Source organism: Dipodomys spectabilis, unplaced genomic scaffold, assembly GCF_019054845.1.
Source record: "Dipodomys spectabilis isolate Male_0828 unplaced genomic scaffold, ASM1905484v1 ptg000085l, whole genome shotgun sequence".
Lineage (NCBI taxonomy): Eukaryota > Metazoa > Chordata > Mammalia > Rodentia > Heteromyidae > Dipodomys > Dipodomys spectabilis.
In genome coordinates, this window is record NW_024870762.1 from 2,742,657 (window position 1) to 2,756,354 (window position 13,698).

The 13,698-nt window shown below is 41.7% G+C and overlaps 1 protein-coding gene across 1 annotated transcript in view; it reads left to right on the top strand.

Annotated features, from left to right (window-relative positions):
* Srpk1 (SRSF protein kinase 1) overlaps nt 1-13,698 on the top strand; it is a 48,355-nt gene that overhangs the window by 19,770 nt on the left and 14,887 nt on the right. The window contains 7 exon segments of the mRNA XM_042683728.1: nt 2,031-2,118; nt 4,021-4,127; nt 7,340-7,505; nt 11,371-11,396; nt 12,076-12,289; nt 12,665-13,090; nt 13,555-13,655. Coding sequence (XP_042539662.1) covers nt 2,031-2,118; nt 4,021-4,127; nt 7,340-7,505; nt 11,371-11,396; nt 12,076-12,289; nt 12,665-13,090; nt 13,555-13,655 — 1,128 coding nt within the window.

Sequence of the window (13,698 nt, forward strand, 5' to 3'; positions counted from 1 at the left end):
ATATTCATTCATTTCTTACATGTATTAGAGAAGTGGTGTGATATTGTAATTAGATTCTTCCTATGCACGCACATGCACACACACACATACAAAAGCTTTCAAATAATTATGCCAGATAATACTGTCATAAACGTTAATCTTTCCTACCTACTGTGGTTAAAAGGAAAGTTATGAGAGTAAATTTGTAACATCTATTTTATTGGGGTTTGATCTCGGGCCTGGGTACTGTCCCTGAGCTCTTGTGCTCAAAGCTAGCACTACCACTTGAGCCACAGCTCCACTTTTGTCTTTTTGATGGTTAATTGGAGATAAAAGTCTAGTCTTACGGATTTTTCTGCCAGGGCTGGCTTTGACCTGTGATCCTGATGTCAGCCTCCTGAGTAGCTAGGATTACAGGCATGTACCACCAGTACCTATCTATTTCACATTTTAAAATACATTCCATAGGGGCTGGGAAGGTGGCTTAGTGGTAGAGTGCTTGCCTTGCATGCCTGAGACCCTGGGTTCGATTCCTCAGCACCACATAAGCAAAAAGAAAAAAGCTGGAAGTGGCGGCTGTGGCTCAAGTGGTAGAAAGCTAGCCTTGAGCTGAAGAGCTGAGGGACAGCGCCTAGGCCCAGAGTTCAGGCCCCACGACCGGACCCCCCCCCAAAAAAATACATTCCATACTCATAATAAAATATAGAAGTTATAAATTAGATGTCAAGCCATGTGCTAGTGGTTCACACCTGTAATCCTTGTTTCTCTGGAGGCTGAGATACGAGGATTGTGATTCAAAGCCAGTCAGGGCAGGAAAGTCTGTGAGACTTTTTGTTGTTGTTGTTGTTTGTGGGGCTTAAACTCTGGGCCTGAGCGCTGTCCCTCCAGCTCTTCAGCTCAAGGCGAGAACTCTACCACTTGAGCTACAACACCACTTTTGGTTTTCTAGTGATTTATTGGAGATAGGAGTCTCATGGTCTTTTCCTGTCCCGGCTGGCTTTGAACCTCGATCCTCAGATCTCAGCCTCCTGAGTAGCTAGGATTATAGGCATGAGCCACCGTCACCCGGCTTTTTTTGTTGGTGGTGGTGGTGGTCGCAGGGCCTAACTTCTGGGCCTGGGTGCTATCCCTCAGCCCTTCAGCTCAAGGCTAGCACTCTACCATTTGAACTACAGCACCACTTCTGTCTTTTCTGCTTAGGTGGTGCTGAGGAATCGAACCCAAGGCCTCATGCTTGCAAGGCAAGCACTTTACCACTGAGCCACCTTCCCAGCCCCAAGTCTGTGAGACTCTTATCTCCAATTAATCACAGAAAAAGCTGGAAGTGGTAGAGCACTAGCCTTGAGCAAGAGGAGCTTAAGCTGGGCACTGACACCTACTCAGGTGGCTGAAATCTGAGGATTGGTTCAAAGCTAGCCTGGGCAAAAAAGTTTGTAAGACTTTGAGTTCCAGTTAACTACTAGAAAACCAAAAATGGTGCTGTGGCTATAAGTGGTAGGGCATTAGCCTTGAGTGAAAAAGCTCAGGCAAAGTACCCAGGCCCTGAGTTCAAGCTCTATGACTAACAACAACAACAAAGAGCTCCACAGCGCCCAAGCCCAGAGTTCAGTACACAGGACTGACCAAAGAAAATGTCAGTGTGATAGAAAGATCTTCAACTCAAGCTTAGAACACTTGTGGGTATTGTCCATCTCATTGTTTTTCCTCCACTAGGCCTTTATATGAGATGTCTAGTGTGATAACTTTTCAAAGTGCCAGTTTGTGACTTTGAGACAAGATAAAATATGTGTCAAATAGTAAACATTCTGCTTCCTTCATTGAGAAAATTTTTCTATTTTTAAAAAAAGCACAAAGTGTTATAGTTGATTTGTAGCCTGCAAAGTTCCTTAATCCCTCAGAAGTTGATACTCAGAGGTAATAAGTCTGTAACTAACAATCTGGTTGATTTAGGAAGATAGCACATCAATTTCTAGCTCTTTCATGGAGTTTGCTTGTGCAGATATTCCTTTCATCCCATTTGCCTTTGCTAAATGCTGTCTCTCCCAAAACAGGTTCGCAATTCAGACCCTAATGATCCAAATAGAGAAATGGTTGTACAACTACTTGATGACTTTAAAATATCAGGAGTTAATGGAACACGTATCCTTCTGGGAATTTTCTTCATAAATCATGAATTAGCTGTTGCTATAATAAATAGCAATTACTTTATTAATCCTGCAATAAGTCTATACCAAACAAATGAACTGGGTTTGTACAAACAGCATTGGTCTCTTTTCTCGAGGTAATAATTATAGATTGTGTATATGTGTGTGTGTATTTGTATGTTTGTATGCACCTTTCCTGTGGCTTAAACTCAGGACTTGGGTACTGTCCCTCAGCTTTTTTGCTCAAGGCTAGTAATGTTCTACTATCTGAGCAACAGCTCTACTCCTGGCCTTTTCAGTACTTATTTGGAAATGTCTTATGGACTTTGTTGCCGAGACTGGCTTTGAATCATAATACACAAATCTCACCCTCCTGAGTAGTTATAGGCATGAGCCACCAGCACCTAGCTCAAGATTACCCCCTTATCTGAATTGTATATGTTTTTGTGTAGTATGCTTTTTCAAGATACTGCTTTAATCTGATCTTCCCAGGAAAATCAAAAGAAATTTTTGTAGACATAGCTTTATAGCTGGGCACCAATGACTTATGCCTGTAATCCTAGCTACTCTGGATGTTGAGATCTGAGGATCATGGTTCAAAGGCAACCCAAACAGTCTGTGAGACTTATCTCCAGTTAACCACTTCCAGTGGTACTGTGGCTCAAAGTGGTCTTGAGTGAAAAAGTTCAGGGATAGCACTCAGACCCTGAGTTGAAACCCCACAACTGACAAAAAAAGGAAAATAACTTTATTACTGATTAAATATTATATGTTCTTTATCAGTTAGCATGAAAGTTTTAAGTAATTTCATAATAGTAGATAAAACATTTAAGCCAGAACTGGTGGCTCACACATGTAAACCTAGCTGCTGAGGGGGCTGAGATCTGAGGATCTTGGTTTGAAGTCAGCCAGAGCAGGAAAATCTGTGAGACTCTTCAGTTAAAGGCCAAAAAGCTGGAAGTAGAACTGTGGTTCAAGTGCTAAAGAGCTGGCCTTGAACAAAAAAGCTAGGGGTCAATTCATTTCTATCCTTTATCAGGAGTCATTGTACTTGTTACCTACTGTTCAGGGTCTTCTCTTGTTTTATATATATCTGGGCATGATAATATGTGCCTGTCATCAGCTACAATTTGAAGTCTAGAATAGGCAGTGAAGGTGCACATGCAGGTAACAGTTCAGATTCTATCTCAAAAATAGCCAGTGCAAGAAAAGGCCAGAGGCACAAAAAAAAAAAAAAAAAAACCAACAAAACCTCTTTGGGCTGGGATGTAGCTCAGTGGCAAAGCGCTTGCCTAGCAAGTGCAACGTCCTGGGTTCGATCCCCAGTACCAAAAAAGAAAAGACAAAAAAAATAGTTAAAAAAGAAAAACCCAAACAACAAAAAAAGAAAAGGCCAGAGGCAAACAAGGTAGAGTACCTCCCTAGGAAACAGAAAGCCTTGAGTTCAAATCCCAGTACTACCCCCCAAAAAAGAAAAAAAAATATTGAGGACTGGAGACATATATAGCTCAATGGCCCTGCTGCTTGCCACAAAGTCCTGATTTGATTCTCTTCCCCCACCTCCGCCTTGCATCCCAGTGCTGGGGCTTGAAGTCTGGGCATGAGCTTTTGTGCTCAAGGCTAGCATCTTACCAATGGCTCCGCTTCTGGATTTTAATTTGTTTGTTTGTTTGTTTGTTTTGTAGTTTATTGGAGATAAGTCTCAGACTTTCCAGCCCAAGCTGGCTTTGAACTGTGATCCTCAGATCTCAGCCTCCTAAGTAGCTGGGATTACAGACATGAGCCACTAACACCTGGCCTCCATAACTTTTTATAAAATTGAAAGAAATGCATTTTCACTGGGGTGGAATCTGCATGTAGTCTTGTGCTTCTTTTTTCCTCCTTAACCAAGTCCTAGATATCTGCATGGTATTTGAAGTTCTGGGACATCATCTGCTCAAGTGGATCATCAAATCCAACTATCAGGGGCTTCCACTGCCTTGTGTCAAAAAAATTATTCAGCAAGTATGTATCTTTATCTTTGCTATGTGGTAACTTCATGTGAAAGTATCTGGAGTTTTTATTTATTTTTATTGTGAAAATACTGTACAGAGGACTTACAATTACATGGGCAAGATAATGAGTACATTTCATATCTAGCATTGTAGCCTCCTCCTTTGTTTCCCCTTCCCATCCCTTCCCATTCTCTCCCCACCTCCTCTGTTTATTTATAACAGTTGTTTTTAAAACTTGGGATTTTTGGGCTGGGATGTAGCTAAGTGGCAAAGCGCTTGCCTAGCAAGTACAATGTCCTGGGTTCGATCCCCAGTACCAAAAAAGAAAAGACAAAAAAAAACACAGTTTAAAAAAAAAAACAACTTGGGATTTTTTCATTGCTAATGTTAAATGCCAATATTCAATACCTACCATCTGTTTTGTTTGTTCTATATTAAAATATTTTAGCATATACATTTTCCTGAACATTGTAATTATTAGAGGGGGGGTGTTTCCATAATTTTGGAAAATTGGAGATCTTATCTAAAAATTATGGTTATAGATATCAAGTATATAGTAATATAGATTTTTTTTTTTCCAGTCCTGGGGCTTGAATTCAGGGCCTGGGCACTATCTCTGAGCTTCTTTTGCTCAAGGCTAGCACTCTACCACTTGAGCCACAGAGCCAGTTCCTGTTTTTTCTGTTTATCTCGTACTGAGGAATCAAACACAGGTCTTCTCGCGTGCTAAGCAAGCACTCTACCACTAAGCCACATTCCCAGCCAGTACCATCACTTTTATGTAGAATTACTCATGAGCATTTTCTTTCTTTCTTTTTTTTTTTTTTTTGGTTGGTCATGGGGCTTGAACTCTGGGGTTGGGCGCTGTCCTGGTGCTCTTCAGCTCAAGGTGAACATTCTACTGCTTGAGCCACAGCGCCACTTCAGGTTTTCTAGTGGTTTATTGGAGATAAGTGTCTCATGGACTTTCTTGCTTTTGCTGTCTTTGAACTGTGATCCTCAGATCTTAGCCTCCTGAGTAACTAGGATTAAAGGTATGAGCCACCAGTGCCCAACTTTCTTTTTTTGGTCTGTAGTAGGGTTTGAACTCTGAGCCTGGGTGTTTTTCCTAAGCTCTTCAGCACAAAGCTAACACTCTACCACTTGAGCCACAGCAGCGCCACTTCCGGTTTTCTGGTGGCTAATTGGAGATATGAGTGTCATGGACTTTCCTGCCCTTTCCTGCCCACGCAGGCTTTGAACTACAATCCTCAGATATCAGCCTCCTGGATAGCTAGGATTATAGGCGTGAGCCACTGGCGCCTTGCTCCTGGGCATTTTCTACATAGCCTTAGATAGATTATATAGAATTTCACCCTCAAGAAAATGTTCAAGGGACAAATGTCTAGGAAACAAGACATTTCTTCATCAGTGAGGAAATTTATGTTAAAAGATATCTAAGGTTGCCAGGCACCAGTAGCTCACGCCTGTAATCCTAGCTACTCAGGAGGCTGAGATGTGAGGATCGAGGTTCAAAGCCAGCCCGGGCAGGAAAGACTGTGAGACTCCTATCTCCAATAAACCACTAGAAAACGGGAAGTGGCGCTGTAGCTCAAGTGGTAGAGCGCTCGCCTTGAGCTGAAGAGCTGAGGGACAGTGCCTAGGCTCCGAGTTCAAGTCCCATGACTGACAAAAAAAAAAAAGTATCTAAGGTTGGACACAGTGATGCATATTTGTAATCCTAGCATCTCTGGAGACAGTTAAGAGAATACTGGTTTGATTCTAGCTCTGGCAAAAAGCATTCTCAATACAAATAGGCCTATAATCCCAGCTATTGAAGAGGCATAGGCAGGAGTATAACTGTCTTGAGGTCGCCCTAGGCAAGATATAAGATCTTCCCTTAAAAGTAGGTAAAATAAGTCAGCGGTGGCTCATGCATATAATCCTAGCTACTCAGGAGGCTGAGATCTGAGGATCATGGTTCAAAACCAGCCTGGGCAGAAAGTCTGTGAGACTGGTATCTCCAATAAACCACTCAAAAACTGGAAGTGGCGCTGCAGCTCAATTGGTAGAGCACTTGCCTTGAGCTGAAGAGCTGAGGGACAGCGCCCAGGCCTAGAGTTCAAGCCCCACGACTGACCAAAAAAAAAAGTAGGTAAAGTATGAAAGTGATAGAGCACTGAGCTCTTGAGCTCAATTCTTAGTAACACTAAAAAAAGGATATCTAAACCACCGTTACTGTGTTTTCAGTTCTCAAAAGGGGTATTGAACATTGAGTCTCAAGTCTTTATGACACACCAAGTTAAAGAAAACTTTCAAATTAATGAGTTATGGTTGCTCATACCTGTTATCTTAGCTACTCAGGATGCTGAGATCTAAGGAGCATGGTTTGAAAGCCAGCCTGGCAGAAAAGTCCCTTATCTCCAGTTAACCACTCAAAAATCAGAGGTGGAAGTATGGTTCAAATTGGTAGAGCCCTAGCCTTGAGCATAAAGAGCTCTGAGTTCAAGCCCCTAGGAGTGGCACCAAAAAAAAGAATGAGCTTTGTAAGATTTAGAAGCTTATAATGAACCTTTCTGAGGAATTTGTTTTTGGGGGAGAGGTCAATCATAGGACTTGAACTCAGGTCCTTGGCACAGACCCTGAGCTCTTTTGCTCAAAACTAGTATTCTACCACTCTGAGCCACAATGCCACTTAACATTTTCTGGTGGTTAATTGGAGAAATGAGTCATGGTCTTTCCTGCCAGGGCTGGCTTTGAACTATGATCCTCAAATAACAGCCTCCTGAGTAGCTAGGATTGCAGGCATGAGCTACCAGTGCTGGACTGTTTCTGGGGAATTTCTTTGTGCTTTCCTTTTTTAAATTTTGTGTTGAGATGTAATCCTTTTCAAGAAAGACACGCCCCGCACCCTCCCCCTCCCCCCCCCCCCCCCCCCCCCCCCCCCCCCCCGCTTTTTTTTTTTTTTGTCGGTCGTGGGGCTTGTACTCAGGTTTGGGCCTTGTCCTTGCGCTCTTCAGCTCAAGGTGAGCACCCTACCACTTGAGCCACAGCACCACTTCCAGTTTTCTAGTGGTTTATTGGAGATAAGAGTCTCATGGACTTTTCCTGCCTGGGCTGGCATTGAACTTCCATTCTCAGATCTCAGTCCCCCGAGTAGCTAGGATTACAGGAGTGAGCCACCAGCGCCTGGCATGCATTTTATTTTTACAAGTCTACTGTCCTCTATTTTTTTTAATTCAGGTATTACAGGGTCTGGATTATTTACACACCAAGTGCCGTATCATCCACACTGACATTAAACCAGAAAACATCTTGTTATCAGTGAATGAACAGTATATACGAAGGCTAGCTGCAGAAGCAACAGAATGGCAGCGATCTGGAGCTCCTCCACCTTCTGGGTCTGCAGGTATGTGGAGGAGAGGGAATCTTTGCTCTTAATAGTTAAGGGTGATTTCTACTTAGATTCTGTTACTAGGCAGTTAAACACTACTCAGTCATTTAACAAAAAATATTTAAGAAATAGCATCAGCTTTCACAAGGTTTTTTATTCTCATTATTTATTCTCATTATCAATATAAGAATAGAGATTTTTTTTATGTCTTTCAACTAAAGATATGTTATATTCTAAAGTAGCTAACTTGCATTGTTTAAGATTGTTTTTTTCGGGCTGGGAAGGTAGCTCAGTGGTAGAGTGCTTGCCTTGCATGCCTGAGGCCCTGGGTTCCATTCCTCAGCACCACATAAGCAAAAAGAAAAAAGCCAGAAGTGGCACTGTGGCTCAAGTGGTAGAGTGCTAGCCTTGAGCTGAAGAACTGAGGAACAGCGCCCAGGCCCAGAGATCAGGCCCCACGACCAGACCCAAAAAAAAAAAAAAAAAAGGTTATTTTTTCATTTGATGGATTTAGGGTGGGAGGCTGATGATTTTTTCCTTCAGACAAGGTCTGTGTAGCCCAGGCTGGCCTCACTCTTGAAATCTTCCTGGTTCTTGATGACCATTTCGTTTATATTTATTCTATTTGACCACCTATACTCATTTATGAATTAGTACATAGGAGCTTGATGACGTTGCTGTTAAAAATCTTGGGGTTAGCAAGTACCGTGACTCATGCCTGTGATCCCAGCTATTTGTGAGGCAGAGGTCAGCTTTGGCAAAAGGTTATTGAGACACCCAACTCTACCAATAACCCAGTCATGGAGGAATGCACTATAACTCCTACATAGGAGACTGAAAGTACGTAAGAAGATCACAGAGCCAGGAAAAAGTGCTAAACTCTATCCAAAAAATGACTAAGGAAATGGAAGTATATGGCTTGTATAGTAAGTAAATCATCACTTTGAGTAAGCAAGCCAAGTGCAGCCCCTGAGTTCAAGCCCCAATACCAACAGAAAACGGGCTGGGACATGGCTTTGGTGATAGAGTAAGTGGTTCAGTCCCCAGTATTACTAAAAACAAAACAAACAGTGTAAGCATTGATTTGAATAGTCAGACCTGGTTTGAATTGTCGTTTTGCTATTGATAGGGAAGCCTTTTCCAAGTTAACTTGGCTTCCTTTTCCTACACACTGGGGTTACTGGAATTAAAATTCACTTTGATGCAGTTCACTTGTGTAGTATGTTTCAAATAAATTCTAATTGCTATCGTTGTGATTATTTTCAGCTTGAGGTACAGATTTTAATTGTTTTTGCCAGTCCTGAGGCTTGAACTCAGGTCCTGGGCACTGTCCCTGAACCTCTTTTGCTCAAGGCTAGTACTCTGCTACTTGATTCATAGATACTTCTCTGGCTTTTTCTGTTTATGTGGTACAAAGCAATTGAACCCAGGGTTTTATGCTTGCTGGGCAAGTACTCTACCACTAAGCCACATTCCCAGCCCCAGGTTTTAATTTTAGTAGTCATATTTGAGGAACCTTCTTGTTGCTTACGGTGGAAACATCAATTATAATAGTCATTCTATTGTTGTTGTTAATGATGCTTGAACTCAGGTCTTGGGCACTGTCCCTGAGCTTTTTTGCTCAAGGCTAATACTCTACTATTTTGAGCCACAGCTCCACTTCTGGTTTTATGTTGTTAATTGGAGGTAAGAGTCTCACAGATTTTCCTGCCTGGGCTGGCTTTGAAACATGATCCTCAGATCTCATCCTCCTGATTATAGTACAGGTATGAGCCACCAGGGCCCAGCATCATAGTCATTCTTTAAAGGAAGACTAAAGAAAGAAGCAGAGAGTTGTTGCATATAGAGAATCAGTTTTCAAGATTAAAAAGTTCTAAGCTGGATGCTGGTGGCTCACACCTGTAATCCTAGCTACTCAAGAGGCCTGAGGATCAAGATTTGAAGCCATCAGGGGCCAGAAAGTATGGGAGAGTCTTATCTCTGACTAAGTACTAGAAAACTGTAGGTGGAGCTATGGCTTAAAGTGACAGAGCACTAGCCTTAAGCACAGAAGCTCAGTCAGGGACAGCACCCAGGTCCTGAGTTCAAGCCCTACAACCAAAAAAGAAAGGAAAAATCCTCAAAGTTCTGGAGATCTGCTATACAGCAGTGGAGATATTTGTAGTTACACAACTATACATCTAAGAACAATTAGAAGAAGCACAATAGTTCAAGCCTGTAATCCTCAGGAGATGGAGATATTGGAGGAAATTGATATTCAGTGTCAGCCTGGGCATGAAAGTTTTCAAAACTCCATTTCAACCTATAGCTGGGCACATTGGTGTGAATCATTATTTCACCTTCAAAAGCACAGTGGCACAGTGGTGTGTGCCTGGTAGGAAAGACTGCAACCCAGGCTCTCTTGATCATAAAGTTTGGCCTTCCTCAAAAACAAACAATGCAGGGGCTGGGAAGGTGGCTCAGTGGTAGAGTGTTTTCCTTGCATGCATGAGGCCCTGGGTTCGATTCCTCAGCAACCACATAAGCAAAAAGAAAAAGCCGGAAGTGGCGCTGTGGCTCAAGTGGTAGAGCACTAGCCTTGAGCTGAAGAGCTGAGGGACAGCGCCCAGGCCCAGAGTTCAGGCCCCACGACCGGACCCAAAACAAAACAAAAAAAAAACAATGTATCCAGGTGCCTGTAGCTCACAACTACTCTGAAGGCTTGAGATCTGAGGATCTGGCAGTTTGAAGCCAGCCAAGGCAAGAAGGTCCTTGAGTCTCTCATCTCCAGTTAACCACAAAAAGGAGAAGTGGAGCTGGGTTTCAAGTGGTAGAGAACTAGCCTTGAGCAAAAAAAAAAAAAAACTTCAAGGACAGCATCTAGGCCCTGAATTAAGTTCCAGGACCTGCACGTGCTGGGGCTGATTTATATCATGTAGGGTTTTTTGTTTGGTTGTTTGATTTTATTATTATTTTACAACAATTGCAGATGCTTTCAAATGGAAAAAAAACTAAGGTAAACTGATGTCTATAACATTGTAACATAGCAAATTACTATAGCTCATGGTGTCAGATAAACTTTCCTTTTGACATTTGAAAAATGACAAGAGGGAAGAATCAAGAGTGAGAGTCCTGGAGAAGGATAGCTAGGGTGTTGTAGGTCACTTTCTAACTGGAGCTGTGCTTGGGAATAGGAAGTGGGTGCTATTACCATGTCAGTACTGGTAACAAGATTTGAACTTGGCTCTGCATATGTCAGTGCTACTTGGGGGAGGACATAACTTTTTTTTTGGGAGGGGGGGTCCGGTCGTGGGGCCTGAACTCTGGGCCTGGGCGCTGTCCCTCAGCTCTTCAGCTCAAGGCTAGCGCTCTACCACTTGAGCCACAGTGCCACTTCCGGCTTTTTTCTTTTTGCTTATGTGGTGCTGAGGAGTGGAACCCAGGGCCTCAGGCATGCAAGGCAAGCGCTCTACCACTGAGCCACCTTCCCAGCCCCAGGACATAACTTTTATATGCACTATTTTCTTAAAAATAAAGGCAACAGGGTTCTGGGAAGGTGGCTCAGTGGTAGAGTGCTTGCCTTGAATACATGAGGCCCTGGGTTCAATTCCTCAGCACCACATAAACAGAAAAGGCCGGCAGTGGTGCTGTGGCTCAAGTGGTAGAGCATTAACCTTGAGCTGAAGAGCTGAGGGACAGCGCCCAGGCCCAGAGTTCAGCCCCACAACCGACCAAAAATTAATTAAAAAAAAAAAAAGGCAACATAGCTTCTACCAATGTAATTTAAAAACAATGTGAGTTGTAGAAAAAAAAAAATTAATTATAACATGACTTTTCTAAGCTTACATTTATGTTGTCTCCTGAATGCCAGAATTCTTACTTGGTTTTCTTTTCTTTTCAGTCAGTACTGCTCCTCAACCTAAACCAGTAAGTATAAGGTGTTTCTATACTTATTTCTGTCTCTAATTCTGATCTGTGGGTTATGGGTATGATCTTTTATGCTGTGGTTGATTACAGTTTTTTTAGTTTGGAAACCAAGAAAAAAATATTTTTGAACTTCTATAACTTTATCCAGTAATTTTCCATGTATCTTCACATTTGTACTGGTGAAGCATCCATAAATTTGAATGTCCGAGAGTTAACCATCCCTACAGATTGCTCAGAAGAATGAACTTTACTATTGGCTTTATTTTTGTTTCATAAGAATATCTGCAGTTTTTTAACTAATGAAAAACCTAGGGAATATGTGAAATTTAAGCCGGGCACTGGTGGCTCACACCTGCAATCCTTACCTACTCAGGAGACTGAGATCTGAGGATTATGGTTTGAAGCCAGCCCAGGCAAGAAAGTCTGTGAGACACTGGTCTCCAATTAACTCCAAAAAACCAGAAGTGGCGCTGTGGCTCAAGTGGTAGAGCGCTAGCCTTGAGTACAAAAACTCAGGGACAGTGCCCAGGCCCTGAGTTCAAGCCCCAAGACTGGTACACATACAAAAAAAAAGAAGGATGAAATTTAATTAGGAAATAATTAAAATTAATAATTATCTCCAATTAGGGGTACTGGATTAGCCACCTGAAGGCTTTATCTGTTTGTAATCTCCGCCCAGGCTGACAAAATGTCAAAGAATAAGAAGAAGAAATTGAAGAAGAAGCAGAAGCGCCAGGCAGAATTACTAGAGAAGCGAATGCAGGAGATTGAGGAAATGGAGAAAGAGTCGGGCCCTGGGCAAAAAAGACCTAACAAGCAAGAAGAATCAGAGAGTCCTGTTGAAAGACCCTTGAAAGAAAACCCACCTAATAAAATGACCCAAGAAAAACTTGGTATAAATAGAGCATCACAAATTATGGCACACTATAGCATTAATTTGTCATTGTTATATATCATAGTGGTTTCATGCATACAACATATCTCTGGGGGTGTCCTTATAAGAATTCAGATCTTGTCGTAAATATTAGGCAGGTAATACTAAAATGTAATTTCTTACTTTTCTCAGGAAATAGAAAGAACATAGACTTTTAGCTATTGGGTAAGGATGAGCAGGTCTTGGTCCTTCCATAAATAGGTTTTAGATGTCCAGCTTTGTTTTCATTTCACTCAGTATAAGTTCTAGAAAGTGCTTTAATCTTGTGAGTAATTTTTCTGTTCTTTTGTTTACACATATACATACACATGCTTTTTGTTTGTTTGTTCCTTAGAAGAGTCAAGTTCCATTGGCCAGGATCAAACACTTATGGAACCTGGTGTAGAGGGTGGTGCAGCAGAAATTAATTGCAATGGAGTAATTGAAATCATTAATTATACTGAGGACAGTAATAAAGAATCATTGAGGCTTAAAGAGGATCTACATAATGCTAATGACTCTGATGTCCAAAATGTTCAAAATTTGAACCAGGAACCTAATTTTCTAAGTTCCCCAAATGGAGACAGTCATCCAACTCAAGAAGCAAACTCTTATACAACTGTACCCTCTGGGGTGTCAGATACCATGGTATGCCAGTCTTCATCTGTAGACCAGTTATTGAATGAACAGAACATCAGCCAGCTTCAAGAAAGCATTCGCGCAGAGATACCATGTGAAGATGAGCAAGAGCAGGAACATAATGGACCACTGGACAACAAAGGTACCATTCAGAAATACTTATCCAATACCCCTTCCTTGTACAACACATTATTGAATATCTTTACTAAAAGTTCAATAACGTTGTTTTTGTAACTATAGTTTTACAGCAGGTGTCTATTCTTTTGAGGTAATTGGTGTGTTCTTTGTTTTGTTTGTGCTGTTTGGGACCAAACCCAGTCTTGCATGTGCTAATAACCAAGTGCTCTATAAATGAGCTATATTCCCAGCGAGCACACATGCAAGTTGCCTTCAATGTGTACATCTGTAGATAGTTTACTCATTGCATATGGGGTGCACAGCATTTTACTTGTTATGAGCAACGGGTTTTTAATTATAGAAACTGTGGTATTTAAATTTGAGGAGCCTAATTGGTTAACTCTTACCTTGTAGAGAGTTTACTTACCCTGTAAGTGCTCCAAAAAGTGTTTGTTAAACAGTTTTGTTGATAGTACTCATTATCTATAGGAAAATCCACTGCTGGCAATTTTCTTGTCAATCCCCTTGAGCCAAAAAATGCAGAAAAACTCAAAGTGAAGATCGCTGATCTTGGAAATGCCTGTTGGGTGGTAAGTTAAAACTTGCTTTATTTTGAAATTACAGAGATTGAAT